This window comes from Phascolarctos cinereus, unplaced genomic scaffold (assembly GCF_003287225.1).
Source record: "Phascolarctos cinereus isolate Bilbo 61053 unplaced genomic scaffold, phaCin_HiC Scaffold_2;HRSCAF=192, whole genome shotgun sequence".
NCBI lineage: Eukaryota > Metazoa > Chordata > Mammalia > Diprotodontia > Phascolarctidae > Phascolarctos > Phascolarctos cinereus.
In genome coordinates this window covers 66,478,565-66,497,403 of record NW_027555625.1, presented here as the reverse complement: position 1 = coordinate 66,497,403, position 18,839 = coordinate 66,478,565, and the positions used below count along the sequence as shown (strand labels likewise).

The 18,839-nt window shown below is 37.0% G+C and overlaps 1 protein-coding gene across 1 annotated transcript in view; it reads right to left on the bottom strand.

Annotated features, from left to right (window-relative positions):
- CDH11 (cadherin 11) overlaps nucleotides 1-18,839 on the bottom strand; it is a 212,933-nt gene that overhangs the window by 14,028 nt on the left and 180,066 nt on the right. The window contains exons 8-11 of the mRNA XM_020963167.2: nucleotides 13,723-13,976; nucleotides 8,471-8,607; nucleotides 7,663-7,796; nucleotides 6,754-6,871 (exon numbers count right to left, since the gene is read on the bottom strand). Of these exons, the coding sequence (XP_020818826.1) occupies nucleotides 6,754-6,871; nucleotides 7,663-7,796; nucleotides 8,471-8,607; nucleotides 13,723-13,976 (643 nt within the window). The remainder of the gene's footprint in view (nucleotides 1-6,753; nucleotides 6,872-7,662; nucleotides 7,797-8,470; nucleotides 8,608-13,722; nucleotides 13,977-18,839) is intronic.

Genomic DNA, 18,839 nt, shown 5'->3' with positions numbered 1-18,839 from the left:
AAGTCAATTCCATTATTGCTAGAGTTAAGTCTGCCTTGCTTATTCAGTTACATGTGAGCATTTAGAGAAGATTTTGGCTGAGCCAATGCAGCAGAATCAAGCTTACCATGATTAGACTACTTGGCAACTACCTTTTTTCTTTCCCCCTAAATTGAGGACATCTTTTTATGAGCAGCCCCAAATAGCATACTGAGATACTTCTGGTCTTCTGCTTGTATAATTTAAAGACAGCCAAGATGGTCTCGCGAAAGTTTATTTTAATTGCTCCAATATGGACAAGGATGTGTTGGCAGATCAAAATGGCATATGTCTTTTAATGTTCTCCATTTTAGCTTATGTAAATAATTTTTTTTTCTTTCTGCCTCTAATTCATCTCTTTAAATTGTCCCTCACAGAATACACAGATTTTCTGGGATGCCCTGTAAACTGGGAAATGGCAAATACTTTGAATGTGCTTTCAATCCAGAAACTAAGTCCATAACTTGGTGGCACTCTGTTTATTCTTTCTGCCCTCCTATTGATCCAAAATTTTCAGTGATTAGTCATTATCCACTGGATAAAATTCCAACTTTATAGGCTGCCATTCATAATCTAGAATTTTGACTCAACTGTATCTTTTATAATTACCCTTCATATACTCAGGGTGTTGTGGGGAGGACCCTGTCATTAAAAACTATAGCTATCCTGTCTTTGAGTCTACCTTTATGACTTGGAGAAGTCATTTTACCTCTTTTGGCCTGTTTCCTCATCACTAAAATAAGTCTAATGTTTGATTAGATTATCTCTAATACCCCTTCCAGTTATATGTACTATGACCCTTTATCCTCTAGCCCTATTATACCTGCTAGCTTTCAAATAAATCCCATGTTTTGCTTACCATATACATCCTTGTGGGGAAGTAGATGTCTACCAGAAAGGAAGGGGAGGTTTTGTTGCTCTTTTTGTTTGTCTTGTTCTGTTTTTACTGTATATAGGATTGGTTATGAGACCTTGCTATGCACTTTACAATAATGAATCAAACTTCTTTGATGTAAGATGATGTAAGAAGGAGTGCTTCTGGGGAATGAACTGCCACGCGTTAGGCACCTTTTGGGGAGTGGGTGTTTCCAGGTGCCACCTGCAGGGGGCAGGCAAGCAGAATAGTGAACTGATTCACATTCACTCTTCAAGAAAGCTATCTGCTGGTGTTCCCAGGTTTCACTTGTATAAGGACAAATGAACCAGAAGGGAAAATGAACCATGATTTATGCGTTATGTATCAGTAATGAGCCTCTAACAGACATATGTGTTAAAAGTATCTTTGCCAAAACAAAGTTTTGCCCCATAATTAGTGAACTTCAATTTTTGCGAACACTTTCTCATTCCATTCTCACGAAGTGAGACTGTGATGATGACACGTTTTACAGTCTCATTTTCAGTAATTCTTCACAACTATCTTTGACGGTAGAGTTCAGTATGTTGTGTCTGATGATAAAAATGAATCGACTCAAACCAAGAAAGATCATGAGAGAGGGCCCCAGTGCCCCAATCAGGACTAAACCATAATTTCTAGTTTATGACATAACTCATAGGAGTTATGTAGGAGCTGGGAAAAGTTTTAAAGGTCATCTAGTAGTACAGTTCTCTCATTTTCCCATTTAGGCCCAAAGAGATTAGGCCACTTGCTTATGGTCATACAATAGTTAAAATATAAAGCATGGTATTTATATCAAGAGAAGAATAAAGTATAAAGAATGTCAAGAAAGATTATGAAATGTTTGCTTAGTAAATTAAAACAACAACAACAACAACAACATAACTAAGGACCGATCTTCCTTCTAACTTGCAAAGAAAAATCATGGCAGTTAAGAATTGGAAGGTATCTGAGAACATGATGGTTTGAAAGTGGAATGAAGACCATTAAAGCTGAAAGGAGACTCTAGCATGTATCCAAATAGAATGGTATCTTACCATTCTAGAATATTATAGCTGGAAAGGAACTTAGAACACGGCATATTATAGTTAGAAGGGAATATAAAAGACAGAATGTCAGAGTGCAAAGGCCCCTAGACACCAACTCCTCCAGTCCCTTCAAATACTTCAGTGTGTTTTCTATTTTAAGGTCATCCCTAGCATCGTATTTCACCTTTGCTGATTTGGATACTCAGCACAAAAGAACAAGTTCTTAAAGTCCAAGCAATGTCTACTCTCAACTCCCAGGACTAGTGTCAGTATGATTTAGCAGAACGAATAGAGGAATGGAAGTCAGGAAACTCATTAAATAGTTATATGACTTTTAAAAAGAAGTCACTGAGCCCCAGCCTCATATTTCTCATCACTCAACTTGGATCTATTTATCACCAAGTGTTATGAGATCAAATGAGATAAGAGTCAGTGAAAGACCCTTGACAACTATAATGATTTTAAACATTCTGTTTGCCCTTCTTCAGACACATTCCAGCCTTTTAATATCCTTCTTAAAAACATGCAGTCCATCAATGAACAAAACATTCTAGATGTGATCTGCTCAGGAGAGAGAACATTAAGGGCATCAGTGCTTCCCTAATTCTGAATCTCATCCTTCTCTATCTGACACCTAAGGTCACATCATGTTTTGTTTTTTTTTAACCTGCTTGTTTGCTGTTGACCTAGATTGAGCTTTTAGCCTAATCTACAGATCCCCTGGAGAGATGAAGTATCTTGCCCAGGGTAAAACAGCAAATTCATGTCTAGAACTTGTGGCTCCTGGTTCCCAGAGTCAACTCTGTTTCATTACAATGTCATGTCTCACTGTTCCCATACACATACGTATCCTGCCTCCATCATCATCATCATCATCATCATCATCATCATCATCACCATCATCATCATCATCATCATCATCATCATCATCACCACCATTACCATCATCGTCTTGTGCTTTCTATGTTATTTCATTTGACCCTCAAAGCAACAATGAGGAAGAAGTGATTATTATCTGAATTTACAGATGAGGAAACTGAGGCAGAAAGTTTGAGAGATTTGCCTATTAGGATTTGAATTCAGTTCTTTCTGACACCAAGCCCAGTACTCTTCCCACTGCATCACCTAGCTAGCTCTAGAAGATTATCATTTGGAAGGGATATCACATAAGGCTTACATTTAGAGAAACTATAACAACAGAAAGAAGTAACTTGGTGTAGAAGATATGTCAGGAAGAGCCAAGTTCAATTTCTGATGCTTACATGTATTAGCTTTGTGAACAGGTATAAGTCACTTAGCTTCTCAATGTCTTTAAGAGCACAGCAGTTGCTATCCTTCATCTGTGAAGGGAGTTTCCATTCCTGGAGTCCCTCACATTGTCAAAGTCAAAAGTCTGCACTCATTTTTTTTTAAAATCAGTAACATACATTCACAAGTGCTTTAAAGTCTGCCGGGTAATCTCTTCACAGCTGCCTTGTGGAAGAGAATGTATAAGTACCACCACCCCCATTTTATAAAGGACATTGAAGATCAAGATCTGGTACTGCAGCTACCTAGGTCAACATGCCAATTTTAGAGATAAGGATACTGAAGCCCAGGAAGGTCAAGCAACTTTTCCAGGGTCACATAGCTAGGAAATGCCAATTGTATTTAGAGAAAAAGTGCTTTAGACACTTATTACAGTAGTCATAATAGCAGACCAAGGCATTCTCACAACTATTCTTCCATAAAATATAGTTTTCTGACTTTGAAGCCATGCTCTTTCTACTGGCCAATGGTACCTCTAAATGAATGTCTTTTCACCTGCATGTGAACATATATGGAAGCTCATACATATATGTACAAAAGTACAATTCCATAATGGTTTTCAATGGAGAATAGGCTTCTAAGTGTTCTACTCTGATTCTCCCCACTGAGTCTCCTTTGAAGATTAGTGTGGAGAACAGTAGAGGATTAAAGAGAGGATGGAAAGGAGGGGGAGTTTGTAGAGGAAGAAAAAAGACCTGTATGCATTAAAATTGCTTTGCTCTCTTATTTTTCAAGATACCAAATGCTTATGTGGAATTTAGGCAAACACAATGCTGTTTATTTACATGGTATAATGGGAGTAAACACTCAGCAAGGAAGGGATGGGATGCGCTAGCTCAGCATGAGCTAACCTATTATCTTATGTTTTCAATGGAAAATAGTCAGTACAGAGAGGTTTGGTAACAAAGTTGTCTATGAATAAGATGGAGAATGTGATTACTTCTTTTGGATTACTGCAATATGTAATTACTTCGAGGAGCCCAGTAGAAAGGAACTCTCTTAAATGATAATTATAGGACTATATTCACTTTCAAGCTCCATAATAGCACCAAACACTAGAGTTTTCATTAATGGTTTGGCACAGTTAATAAAGTCATTTTTCTTTAAAAAAAAAATAAAAACCCACCTAGCAATTTCCACAAAATGGAGTTTTTAGTTCGAGGTTATTTCTTTTATAAGTAAAAAGAAGGCAGAGATAAAACACTGGCTGACTTACACTTTCTAATGCATAACTATGAGTTTGGGATTGAGTCCTATTTTATGAATTGTGACAAAACTATAAGCAAAAATAAATTCCTATAGATATCCTGTAGATAATTAACAACAAAACTCAAGTTCTTTGAGTTTCAAAGTGCTCACAACCCTATAAAGTACATAGTACTGAGAAACTGAGGTGTGGAGAGTAGAAGTACTGAATTATAAAACCTAGTCTAACTCAGACCTGAGTAGAGATAACATCTCAAAACTCCATCTGCTTTTCATCAAAAGGATACTCGTTCTGGTAAGGCAGCCCCTTCCATTTCTGTATAGATGATTACTAGGACTTTCTTTTATCTTTTTTTTAGTTCCCATTAAGTTGAAATCTTTCCCTTGGCAATGTCTACTCTTTCCTTCTAGTTCTGACCCCTGGACCAAACAGAACAAATCTAATCCCTCATCCACATGACAGACCTTCAGCTAGATTAATATATGTATGCTAATTTACTAGAAAAATGCTATTGACACTTATTACAGTAGTCATAATAGCATACCAAGAAATTCTCACAAACAACCAGCCAGTCTATTCTTTGGTAAAATGAATAACGGTTGACTTCCCTTGGTAAAGGCATTTTGCTTTATAGAAATATAGCCAATACTTAGTAGGAAAGATAAATACATGTGAGACATGAGAGGTGACATAGATAAAGAAATGGAGAGACCACCTCTCCCAAGGTTATATCAGGTGGTTTTATATATCCAGGCTGGCGATCATTAGGATTTATATCATAAATGGTCCTTGGTGTCAATTCAGATAGCATCATAGATGTGTCCTGCTCAAAAAAATTTTGTGTAGGAATAAAATCCAAATGTACCAAACTGGTAATTGAAAAAGGCCAAATGTCTGTATTAAAAAAGTGGTGTTCACATTACAAAAAGAATCATTTCAGGGAAGCTTAACTACTCACAATGATCATAATAATCTCTTGCACTAGGATAATGTTTTCTAATTATGAGAGATTTTAATAACAGGTTTGATGATAATATTAACAGATGGCTTTTATACATTGGTTTAAGGTAATACTTTATAAATATTTTACCACATTTATTTTCACATTAATCCTAGGAAGTAGATATATTATTCTCCCCATTTTATACATGTGGAAACTGAGGCAGGTAGAAGTTAAATGACTTGCCCAAGGTTACAAGCTAGTAAGTCTCTGAGGCAGGATTTGAACTCCAGTCTTATTGACACCAGGTACAGCTCTCTATCCACTGTATCATCTAGCTGCTTCGGATCTCCCAAGATCATTGTGAAGAAGAGAGGGTAAGTGTCATTAACTCTCCCCCTACTCGCACACAATGCTCTATTTTATGGATGAAGAGAATGTGGTTGTAATTTTCTCAAGTTCATGAAACTAGTTAGTGACAGAGATCAGGCATTAAAAAAAATTAAAAAAAAACTAACAAAAGAAACCAAAAATTCTGGCGCACGAAGTCCTTCATGGAAACTCTTCTCTAATAATTTATGACTGAGTAGAGGTGACCCTGAAAGCACAATCAGTGCAATATAATCTTTTGTAAGTCCTTCTAACCTGGAAAATCTTCAAGGATGGGTCCAAAGATGGAATGGTGTCTGTCATTTGGAGATCTGCCTACTTAAGTGCATAGAATCTTTCACCAGAAGGTTGGCCACCAGATAAGAATGTTTATTCATTTATTAATTTATTCAATTTTTGGCCACAGCAACCAAGAATCACAGAAGCTCAGCAATGGAAGAGACCCAAGACATTATCTAAGCCAAGTCATATATAAGTAGAAATTTCTTTTATAATATTCCTGACCTGTGGTCTATGACCCAAAGAGAATAAGTATAGATTTTTTTGTTTGTTTGTTTGTTTTCCCCAAAAGGTAACCTTTCACATTTTTGAAGGAAGTCTCTATGTATTTCTCTGTCTTTTCTTTTCCAAGCTAAACTTCCCTAGTTCCTTCAACTGATATGCCTTAGTTCTCTTTCTATCCCCAATCATGAAACCATGAAATTTATGACACCGTCTACTATGGCAAGGAGGGGCTGTGATCTGTGGAAGTGGAGGTTATGCTGACAATGAGGAAATCATAACTCTTTTTGTATTGACTTATTTAAAGCCAATAGTCATTTACTTTTAAGTACCATGATTTCAGTGAGAGATTTTGGTTTTGAAAAGAAAAGAAAACAAACAAATAAATAAACAAAAGATTATTCATCATTTAGGTGCTTCACAATGGAAGTCATTTTTTTAATCTTTGATGAACTTTGGTACAAACCTCTGTTGTCTCGGACTGTAAAATTTGGGTTATGGACAATTTCAGGAGGTAAGCTGAAAAGAAATCTTGGTCCATTGGCTGTATCATCCTTGTCTTCAGCACTAATGGAAACTATTGGCTGTAAAAAGAAAAAAAAAAGGCAAGTCATGTTTGGAGAACACATCACTTGATGAATTTTACTAAGTTCCCATGTACTATGAGTCTTACCAAACTCAATGCTTTTAACTGGAATCACAACATCTCAGAATTGGAAGAGACTAAAAGGGTATCATCTATTTCACCCCATATTCCTCACCCCCAATCCAATTAAGGAATTGCTTCTATGATACCCCAGTTTTTTCTTAAAGAACTCCAATGACATGGAACTTCTTATCACATGGGGCATCCTATTCACTATTCATCAAGATCTAATTATAAGGAAGTCTTCTTTATATTGAAGTGAAATCTAATTACTTGTAAGTTTTACACATTTATCTCTGGATCTACACACAATAATCCTAATCCTTCTTTAACACAATGATAACTGTCTCACTTCCTCCAAGGCTTCTTTTCTACAGGTCAAAATTTCCTTAGTTTGTTCAACTAGTCCAAAAATGATGTAGTTTTCAGTCTCCTTATCATTATGATTACACTCCTTTGGATACACTAAAGCTTGTCCACACCCATATTTAAATGTGGAATCCAAAATAAGATACCAGCCCTTAGATGTGGTCTGACCAAGAAAGAAATGAATAAATTCATCTCCCTTTTATTGGACATCAGTCTTTTGCAAATGAAAAACATTATTGATGGGTCAATTAAGACTCAGCATCCTTATTCTTTTTAATAATGAAAGGAAGTCAAAACAATCATCAAACCCTTTCAAATAACTTCATTCATCATTGTTCAATAGCTTGAGGTAGGATGTACCTGATTAGAAACAGGTTTTGTTTGGTCACTCTCACAAATAAAGCCTTCATATGGGGCTGCAAATTTGGGAGCATTGTCATTGACATCAATAACTCTGATGGCAACTGGCACTTTAGCTTCCTGGTGTCGATTGTCTAGAAGAAAAAAATATATACACAGTAAAAGGTAAGGCAGAGTGTCTCCATTGACTTCCTTAAGGGTTTGCCATAAACTTACCACACGATCAACCCCAATGATCTATCCTCCAAACAGCATACTTCATGAAAAAGGTTGTCATCTGAAATGCTTGGTGTGGGCTGTGGGTAAAAGGGTTCTAAACTGCTATTTGCAAATAAAAAAGCAATATACTCTCAGTCCATCATGGTGACTATTTGATGAAGACATTCAATTCCAAAGGAGAGATATCTTCCCCCCCCCAAATAGTTCATGACCCTTGGTTAAGTGTCCCACAATATATGGGTTGAATGATCCAGGTGGGGTTCTAGGTTTGACAAACTCATATATGGGAGAAGCCCATGGGAATTCATCCAGAGAATATTAGAAGATTAAAGTGTGTTAAGTTTGTACACATCTCTGCCACAGAAAAGTGGTACCACTTTTTGTATTCCCTACTCCCATCCACCCAGAAACAGGGATGTTTAGAACTGAAAAAGCAAAAACAAAAACAAACAAACAAACAAAAAACAACAAACCTCTTTTAGTTGTAGCTATCTAGAATATTGCTGTTCACTAAAAATTAGTGCACAGATGTGAATAGGAATATAATCCTCGTTATAGACCATTCAAAAACTCTTGAAAGAGTACTTACGGAATTCAGTTGCAAAGACAGAAATGTTGAGCCAGGCTGTTTCCTCCCTATCCAGAGGTTTTGTGGTTTTAATAAAACCATCTTCTTGACCAATACTGAAATATCTGTCGAGGTCAGTGTGCCGATCAATTGAATATCTAAGAAAAACACAAATTAAGATTTTAAATATGCCACATCTCAGGCTGCTTAATGTTGTAATGTTTGAACCTCCTTAAATTTAACTTAACATTTCAGATTATTACCTTAGTATCACAGTATTAAGGATGTAAGGAATGTTAGAGTACAGAACAGAGAATGTTAGATTTAGAAGGGACTTTAGAAAATAGTACAGCAGTATTGGGTGAACTCTTATATCATAGATTGTTAGATCTGTAAGACATTAGAAGTAGAATGTTAGAATGGGAATAAGCCTTAGAACATAAAATGGCAGAACTAGAAAGCATTTTAGAGACTCTCTAATCTCTCCCTCCATCTACAGAGAAGAAAGCTTTGACTTCAAAGAAGTCGTATGGCCTGTCATTGACCCTAGGAGATTCAACTCAATTTGATAAGTGTATGTTAATGTCCTACTGTGTGTAAAGTATTATTCTAGATTCTGAGGGGGTAAAAAAAAAGTTTAGACACAGTCACTGCCCTCAGAGTTCTTACAGTCTACATAGTTTCATATGTTCCCCACCTTATTATGTACGTCATTCTATAGAAAACATTCCATAGCATTAAAGCTACTTGTATAATATATTGAAAGAAAATGACACAACATATTTGATTGAGAACTGCAATGAATAATTGCATATTTCTCCATATTTACTATATCCATCCATCACCTGAATATTTATGAAGATGAATTTAGGGAACAAGTTTATTTAACTCCCCAACTACTCAGAAAATCACAAATTCTACAGCTTTTGCCAGTTTCTAGCATACGGCACATTAAATAATTTCAAATTTATCTAAATTTATCTCTCAGGGTTCATTATGGCCTTAAAATCAATCTCCTTATCTTTATTCATTTCTAGATGCTAACAAAATTTTATGCTAATGCTATTTAATTTCATGTAGTTCAGTTCTGAAGATGAATGAGGCCGTGAATAGGGTCAGAAGGCTCTAAGTCTGGCTACTCTGCTTGCCTACTATTCAGAGCCTTTGGCCAATAACTCACTGTATGTTCTCAGTAACTTGATCTCTTTGGGCCTCAGTTTCTTCATCCGTAAAATGAAGCAGTGAAACTAGATAATGTCATAAGGACTCTTCCAGGTCTAACATTCTGTGTTTTGTAGGCAAGCACTTACATTGTGAAGGACTTTTCAATTCCCACAACTGACGTGCTACTATGAACATGTCAATTCCATCCCCAGTGATTCCCCTGGAAACTACATCCCTAAATAAACCTTTCAGCCAGGTACTTATGGACTTTCTGTCCTGTTAGCTCAGCTATCCGGGGTTTCCTAGAAAGAAGTCCCAGTACAGTTTTAAGTTTACTAATGCTTAAGTTTAAATTCATTAAACTAAAAGTTTAATTTTATTAAAGTTTAAAACTGAACTAGGGTTTTTGAGACACCCTGCAATTGTACCAGTAGGAGAATATATTTATGTAATGTTTTACTTATGATAAGCACATGGTGGGTGGGGTTTACAGGTATCATTTTAGCTATTTCACAGATCAGGAAACTCAGACTCAAAGGAAGTATCTCTTCCATGGCACTCCAGCTACCAAATTTCAGAGCTGGGAATGAATCCAGATCTCCTGATTCAGTTAGCGCTTTTTTGTTTTTTCTGCAATCTACTCTATCACACTGCCTCTGTAACAATCTGTGATCTAAGATTCCTTCCAGTTCTAAAATGCTAGGATACTGTGATTCAAAAGGAGGTGTTTGGCCCACATTCATTTTGAATTTAGATGCCACACTTGGCTAGAAAACCTGAGAGTAAGCTGCAGAATCTAAATGGATAAAGAAGTGAACTGGGTCAGAAAACACTCCTTCATATTTATTGTTTCCCTACAATAGTACTCAGGAAAAGGCCATTAATAGACTTATTGGATGAATTATTCATTCCCTAAAAATAGTTGACAGCCCTGGCCCTTAAAGGAAAATGAGAATAGGAGAGCTGTATCCGAAAGGGCTCTTTTTATTGAGCTCTGAGAACTAACTCACCAAAAAGCATATTTCTATAGCTCCAAGAAGCATAGTGGGAAGGTGCTCTTGGACAGGATCTCTGCCCTCAAGGAGCTGACAGTCTAGTTGGGGCATATGAGGTGTGAATATATAGTGAATACATAAAGAGTAAGGTCAGAGTAGGAGAAATGGACACAAATGAGGCATCACGGGTTTGGATCTTTAGTTTTGATGATTATCTAATGTAAGTGATTCCCCCCCCCCCCCCCCCACCCCCCCGCTAAATTGACCATGTCACCAGAGATATTGTACCAGAGAGAAACAAAGCACTCAGCAAGGAGTAGAGTAATGTGACAAGGGCAGAAGAATGTAGACAATCACCCAAAGAAAGAGACAGCTTCAGAGATCATGACCTTTCATGTCAGAGAAGATTGGTAGAGACTCTGTCCCTAAAGGGAACTATTTGAACAAGCTATGAAGAGAGACAAGAGTTCCAGTTCCAGGAATTGTGAGTTAACCCTTTGTCACACTTTTCCTTCTGACATATACCTCACTACCATGTAAATTTGACCCTGTGCTTCCCAGGGATACTGTGTGTATTTGATAGTGTTCATGCCACAAATTCTGGGTGGAGTATTGTGTACAAACTCTTCTTGCTACCTTAGTAAATGTCTTTCCTAAAAGATGAGTAAGTCTACTGTCTTATTGTTATTGAAGATCACTAGGGAGGGCTCAGGAACTACTTTAGTGTGTATGTCCATCCACATAGTTATCACCTGAATTAGGGTTACCTGCCACCCCCTGGAGCTCCAAATGTGGGTAACTGTGAGGAATACTCCAGAGGGCGTGTTACACTCATATTCTGTCAAGGTTTGCTTTAATTGCCCCCTGCCCTACAAAACCATTCTTGAGAAACCAAGTTCTAAATGCTGTCTACCATCTGAAATTATCTTCTATTTACTTATGAATTCTAGGTGTTCCATCACTATGATGCCAAATGACTCTGAAGTTACGAACTTAAATATCTGGAAATCAAATTCAATCCACTATTGGACTTGGATTTTTAACTGCCGTACACAAAAGGATGAAAGGAATATTCACAATTGGGACCATGCAGAACCTGACCTAAGTAATAAGGAACATAATAATCAAAGAATTTCAGCATTGAATGAGACCTCAGATCTTATCTAGCTCAACCCACATCTGAACAAGATTCCTTTCTACAACAGCCCTTGTAAGTGATCATTCAACTTCAGCTTATCACCTTCAGTGCCAAGGAACTCAATTCCTCCTAAGTATTGCTCCCCTCCTCCAATCCCCCAGGCCTGGTTATTTCCTTTTTACTCTAAATATATGCTGAACTGATATGTGTCTTTTTACAACTTTCGTTCACATGTCTGGTTTCTGGGAACAAGCAGAGTAAGAAGAGCATGTCATCAAATATTTGAAGAAAAGCCATGTTCCCCAACAAGTCTTCTCTTTATGTGTCATGCATTTTTGCCAAGGGAAATTGGTTTGAAAGATCACATCGGGAGAAGTGAAAAGTTCTTTAAAGGGGTTAGGGTGACTGATGGATTATCCCATACTTTTAGGCAAAGGAGATGCATATCTTCTAAATTAGGAAAAGTCCTTCTAAGGAGATTTTAGCATGCATACCCTGCAATCAATTTCTATAAGTCTGAATTTTTTTTCCTTAGGTGTGATCTCCATCCCCTTCTTGCATCTTAAAATCATTTTCTTGTTTGCAAATTGAGACTGTCTTCATGCAGAGGATTTTAAAGACCTTTCTCAGCCTTCTCTACCTTTAATAACCCTCATCTCTTAAGCAAGCCTGTTAGTTTTCATATTCAAACCTTAACTCATTTATTCCTCTGTTTTGGCCTCTCTCCAACTCTCCAATTATCCATTCATATCCAGACTGAGCCTACATCTTTAACAGAACCCTAACCGAACCAACATCCAGAAAAGTAACTGTTGCCCTTCTTTTTACTACAACAAACTTCTTTTCAAGTTTGCTTTCTTAGACAACAGAACTTTAAAAATAATATTTTGCTTTTATTTTTATTTTTTGGTTTGTATTGTCCCTCACTCCCATATATATATATATATATATATATATATATATATATATGTATGTGTGTGCATATATAGATGTGTGTGTGTGTGTGTGTGTGTGTGTGTGTGTGTGGTACATAGGGATGTGTATGGATATGTGTGTGTATATATATGTATATGCATGCACACACACACATACACACACACATATATGATTGCATATATTATCACTAATCTCGTAACTCTTTGGTCAGGCATTAAACACCCTCTGTAAGATAGTACCATCCCCCATTTCCCAACTCGCCTTATATTAAACCTATTCACATATTCTCTAGTACAAGCAGACTGAATGAATTTTGTGTTCATCAAACCCAGATCGGTACTTTCCTGGTTCTGTGTTCATTCTAATGTCCTTCCAGTCTTCATTTTCTCATTGAATTCTCAATCATTCTCTAAAGTCCAACTCCAATGCCACTTACTATTTCAAGCCTTCTGTATTCCTTCCCTTTGATAGTGACCTTCACCCACTCAAAGCTTATACAGGACTTTGTATGTTTATGACCAACTAATGAAATACTATGCATTGTAGTTACCTACTCTTGTATTTCATGCTCTACAGAGTCTATAACATCCATTAGGCAAGAACCACATCTTGGCTTAAGTTTATATCTCCATCAGTTCCCAATGCATTCTTTTGTATGCAGCAGGTACTTAATAAGTGCTTCCTTGAAATGAATTTTGCTTCACTAGAGCTCTAAGAGGTAGGATGGGTAAATATTATCTTACCCACTATCACAACTAAGGATGATACCAAACAGAACAATTACGTTCCTTGCCCATAGTCATTCCCAAAGAGGCCCAGTTAGTAGCAATTAGATGCCATGTCACCTAAGTCCTGGTCCGATATTCCCTCTGGTATTCCTATACTAGCTTGCCTTATGCTTGAGAGCCTTGAGGTTAATTTGCTCAAAGAATCTATTTACACATGCCCAATTTCTGCCATTCTCTCTTCAAATAATAGCCCCCAAATCATCTGCCAGCACCTGGTATACTGCGATCACAAGCTTTAGAGCATAGACGTACCTGATGGGGCTGCCGGCAGCATCAGGGTCTTTGGCATGGACTCTACCAACAATAGTACCAGCAGCTGCATTTTCTTGGACTTCATGAATATAACTGGGTGCTAAAAACATAGGCGGCTCATCAGCATCTTCCACTGCAATCTTCACTGTCACTGTGTCCTTGAATGGTCCATTGCTGATGAACTTGGGATCAATGTGAACATTTGCAGCCTCCACCTTCAGACTGTAAGCTTTTTTGGTTTCAAAATCTACAGGCTGGTAAGAGAAAGAACACCATGCATCATTCCATCAGAGAATGCTGGAAGTTTAGAGATGATTTAATCCAAGCCCTTCATTTTACAGATGAAAAAGATGGGGCCCACAAAAGTAATGACCTTTACCCAAGTAAATATCAGAGCCAGAGCTCAAACCCAGGCCCATTGCTTCCATTTCCAATGCATCTTCCATTATATTGTCTATTCACCATCTGATTAGGGGATTGGTCACATTCAGCTTATTATAAAAGGCACTATATTCTCAACTATATGGGATGTGTTTTTGGGTTGTGAATATATACAAAGGCATATCGATAGATACGGATATATGCACATATGTCTATATCTCTACACATATAAACACACAGCATTTTTGGCATCATCTCAAGACTTAGCTTTTGAAACTATTTCTCCTTTTGAAACTACTTTTCCTTTCTCTTTGCTGTGTTTTCATGACAGTGAATTCTCCTGGTTCTTCTCCTAGCCATACATCTTTTCCTTCTCATTTTTTTAAATTTAATTTAATTTTATTTTTGCTGGTTTATAGTGTGTGTACTACTTTTCTTTGAGTAGGTAAATTTCAGAGTTCTATCTTATGCTTTCTTTTCTTTCTACACTCCTTCTTCCTTGGTGACCACAGCAGCTTCCATGGGCTCAGTTATTTCTATGCAGAGTACCCCTCAAATCTTTATACCTATGCCTCATCTCTCTCCTGAACTGTAATAACACATAACCAATTGCCTGCCGAACAGCTACACCTGGATGTGCCAAATAACATCAAATTAAACATGTTAAAACCTAAGTCTTCCCACTGCTCACTGCTGCCTCCCCCCCAAAAAAAACCCAACAACCCTCACCATGTTTTTTTCTAATTTCACTTCTGAGACTACACTTTTTTTTTTAGGCAATTGGGGTAAAGTGACTTGCCTAGGGTCACACATCTAGTAAGTGTCAAGTGTGTTTGGTCTGAGGCCAGATTTGAACTTAGGTCCTCCTGAATTCAGGGCCAGTGCTCTATTCACTGCACCATCTAGCTGCCCCCCACAATGATTTCTCCAGTTACTTAAGTTCATAACTTCAGAGTCATACTGAACTTGTCATTTTCCCTCATTCTCCACATATAATCAGCTTATCAGCTTCCAGGTTCCTCTGTTGATTGCATCCCCACATTATATTTCATATCTATATGGTTTTTTTTTTCCATTCAAACAGTTACCACTTTAGTTTAGGCCCTGCCTACATCTTGATTAGAGTGATACAAGAGCTTTCTAATAGTTCTCCTGATATGTAGTCTGTTCCCACACGAATTCATCCTCCAATCAGCTGCTAACTTTAAATGCCCAAGGTACAGGTCTGACTACATCCCTTCCCTGCTCCAGAAATCTTATTCTCTAGGGGGGGAAAATATATATATGTATATATATGTATATACACTGCTCTGTTTAGCATTTGAAGCCTTTCACACTCTGGCTATAACCTATCTTTCCACGTAGATCTTAGAATACTTTTCATCATGTAGTCTACATTCTAGCCAAACTACTGTTCCTCATAGTCTGATGTTGGCATCTGCCATGTGCCCAGGCTATCCTCCATGCTGGGAATGCCCTTTCCTCTAATTTCCACCTCATAGAATGCTTACTTTCCTTCAAAGGCCTTCTCAAGTACCACTTCATGTGTGTGTGTGATAAATGCAAGGAATAGAAAAAAATACACACACACACACACACACACACATATATATATGTATATATATATATATATATATATATATATATATATGTATATATATATATATATATATATATATATATATATATATATATACATCTTTATTCTCTTTGAGATTATTTCTCACAGGAAAAGACAATGTTTGTAGGGAATTTATGGCTAGGAGAGGGTTTTTTTGGTAACGGGAGCCATGGAAAAGTGAATGGAGTCACAGAACAATTGATTGATATGTTCTTGCAAGGAACAGAAGTATTATGATCCCTGTTCCCAGAACAAGAGATGGAAAGATCAGGAATTGACTTGTGGGTCAAATGTCTACCCTAATTTTGGCCATTGCTCACCAATCAGAAGCCCAGGGCACATGGATGGAGCTGGAGTCGGAGCTCCAGGATGGAGGTGGAAGACAGAGGGCAGGAACATGGCACCAAGATGACTGTAGAGCATATATTTTTATATACACACATGTCTGTTTTCCCCTGGTAGAATATAAGCTACTTGAGGGCAAGAACAATTTTATTTTTATACTATACTCACAGCCTGGTACACTGCCTGATATATTATAGGCACTTAACTAATGCTTCTTAATTAGTTGGAATAACTATAGCTTCCATCACTTAGAGGGTACTGATGCTAATTGACTCCTCCCTTTTTTGTCAATTATTCCAATATTTTATCTATTTTTATATGCTCTTTTCTTCCATGTCCTAACATTCTACAGTCTAAGATTCCTTTGAGTTCTGACATTCTAAGTTCTACCTTTCAGTGTCCTCTGGTCTTTTCCAGGGGGATATTCCCTAAAGCTAATGTTCTCATTACCAAAAGCTATGTATCCCTTAATCACCCTAGCTTGTTATAAAGGTATTAATAATTTCATGTGTGGGCTTCAGATATTAAATTATATTAACTGGCTCATTAAGAACTAATTGTTGCCTTATAATTTAGATAGATGATAGATGATGTTTTTAATAACAATTTGCTCTCTTAAGCATTTATTTGAAGAAAAGAAAACCAGTCTTCTATTTTCAAATAGTCAGGTGAAGCCCTTCAAGGTGTTTTTGTTTAATTTCCAGGTGTTGATCTAGATAATCCTTGCCCCTGTCCCTGGGTATCCAGTTTTTCTCAGGAGGAAAACATATTGGCCATCTAGGATCTGATAGACTATATAGACTTGAAGATTTAAGTGCAAGAATGATGATGCCAAGTCAAATTGTGACTCTGCCACTCTTATTCCCTATGATGTTGGGTGACTGCCTTTCATTAAACCTCAGTTTCTTTGTCTATCAAACAAGCCATTGGACTAGATGATTTTTGAATTTCCAAGTCCTATGATCCTTACTGAATGAGAATGTGGATTGGAGTGTTGGATTAAAAAGTAACACCAAAGTAGAACAATTTCTCTGGGGCTTTAAATAATTGTAAATCACTTTCCTTAAAACAAATACATGAGGGAGAGCATACTAGTATCGTCATTTGCATTTTGTAGATAAGGAAACTATTCCCCACAGATGATAAACAAGATTACACAGCTTGTTGATTGTAGAGGCAATATTCAAAAATAAAATTCCAGAAGTTCAGGCCAACAATGTCTTCTCTACCCAAGAAATTCCAATGGCTCTCTTTTTTCTTAGGATAAAATACATTTTTTTTTTAACATCTATCTTTTAAAGACCATTCATGAGCTGGATCCACAGAATTTTTTTTCCAGCTTGTTGAGTATTCTTTCTTTTCATGCAAAATATGTTTCAACTGAACTGGCCAACTTTCTGTTCTCTATACACAGATTTTGATCCCCTTTTTCCAAGCCTTTAAACAAGTGACTTCCCATTACTATTCTGTGATTCTCTCCCTATTCATCTCCATCCTTTAAACATGCCACTCCCCCCAAAACTCAGCTTAAAGGTAACTTCCTGTAAGGATCCTTTCCTAAATCTTCAAATCGTTACTATCTCTACTCACTCAAAAAGTCACTGTATTGCTTTGCACAATCTATTCTATTTTTATCTGTGAACGTAATGTATCTTCCTGGTAGAAAGTAAACTCCTTGAGGGTAGGGACTGTCTCACTTTTATATTCATATTTAGAGTGAATATCACAGGAATTGGCACATATAATAGTAGGTAGCTGGCATTTAAATGTTTGCTGATTGAAATTCACTTTATGTTTTTTTTTAATAACTTTCCTACTCTTTACTTTGAAATTCCAAACTATGCAGTACAAGCTGAGACAAATGTTCTTTAATAAATTTAATAACAGTAGCCACCATCTTAATCTTAAATGGTTGCTTTTTAGAAAATTGTTCCTTCACTTGGAATAAACACACTGAATTAGAGGAGAAAAATGAGCAGATTAATCATATGCAGGGAGCTCATTTGCAATGTTGCAGCTCCATGGGGTAATTTAAATGTTTCAAGTTGTAGAGACACTGTGTGTTTATGCCCTGAATGCATTGATAGCAGGTGACAACCTTTGCTCAGCCAACCATCCAATTACATCCAAAGTGAAGAATGGGATTCAGGACTAGTGTATGTCAAGTGCTCATATGTCAGTGCCAAGCACAAAGAAGAGTAATATTAATTAGTAAGGGAAGCTGACAGTATCATGCCAGATGTCATTAGCATGGCCATCATTTCACAGTGGAAAACTCCGAAGTATTTCTATTGCATCAGGCACATAGGGGATTGGAGGGAGGAATATTCTATACACTGATCTTTTTATCTATGGGCCAGCTAGATAGTACAATGCATAGAGCTCCAGGCCTGGAGTCAGGAAGATCTGAGTTCAAATTTGGCCCCAGACGCTCACTAACTATGTGACCCGGGTCAAATCACTTAACTCTGTTTGCCTCAGTTTCTTCATCTGTAAAATGAGCTGTAGATGGAAATGGCAAATCACTCCAGTATTTTTGCCATGAAAACCCTAAATGGGGTCACAAAGAGTCAGGCACAAGTGAACAACAACAAAATAAAATGGGATACTAGTTACACTACCTACTATAGGTTGCTGTGGGAAAATTGTTTTGCAAACATAAAATCCATAGAAACCTGAGCTGTTATTATTATTAATGTTGTCATTATAATTTATCTAAAACCATTTTGAAAATTATCAGAATTAGAGAAGAAAGTGACACAAAGGATCA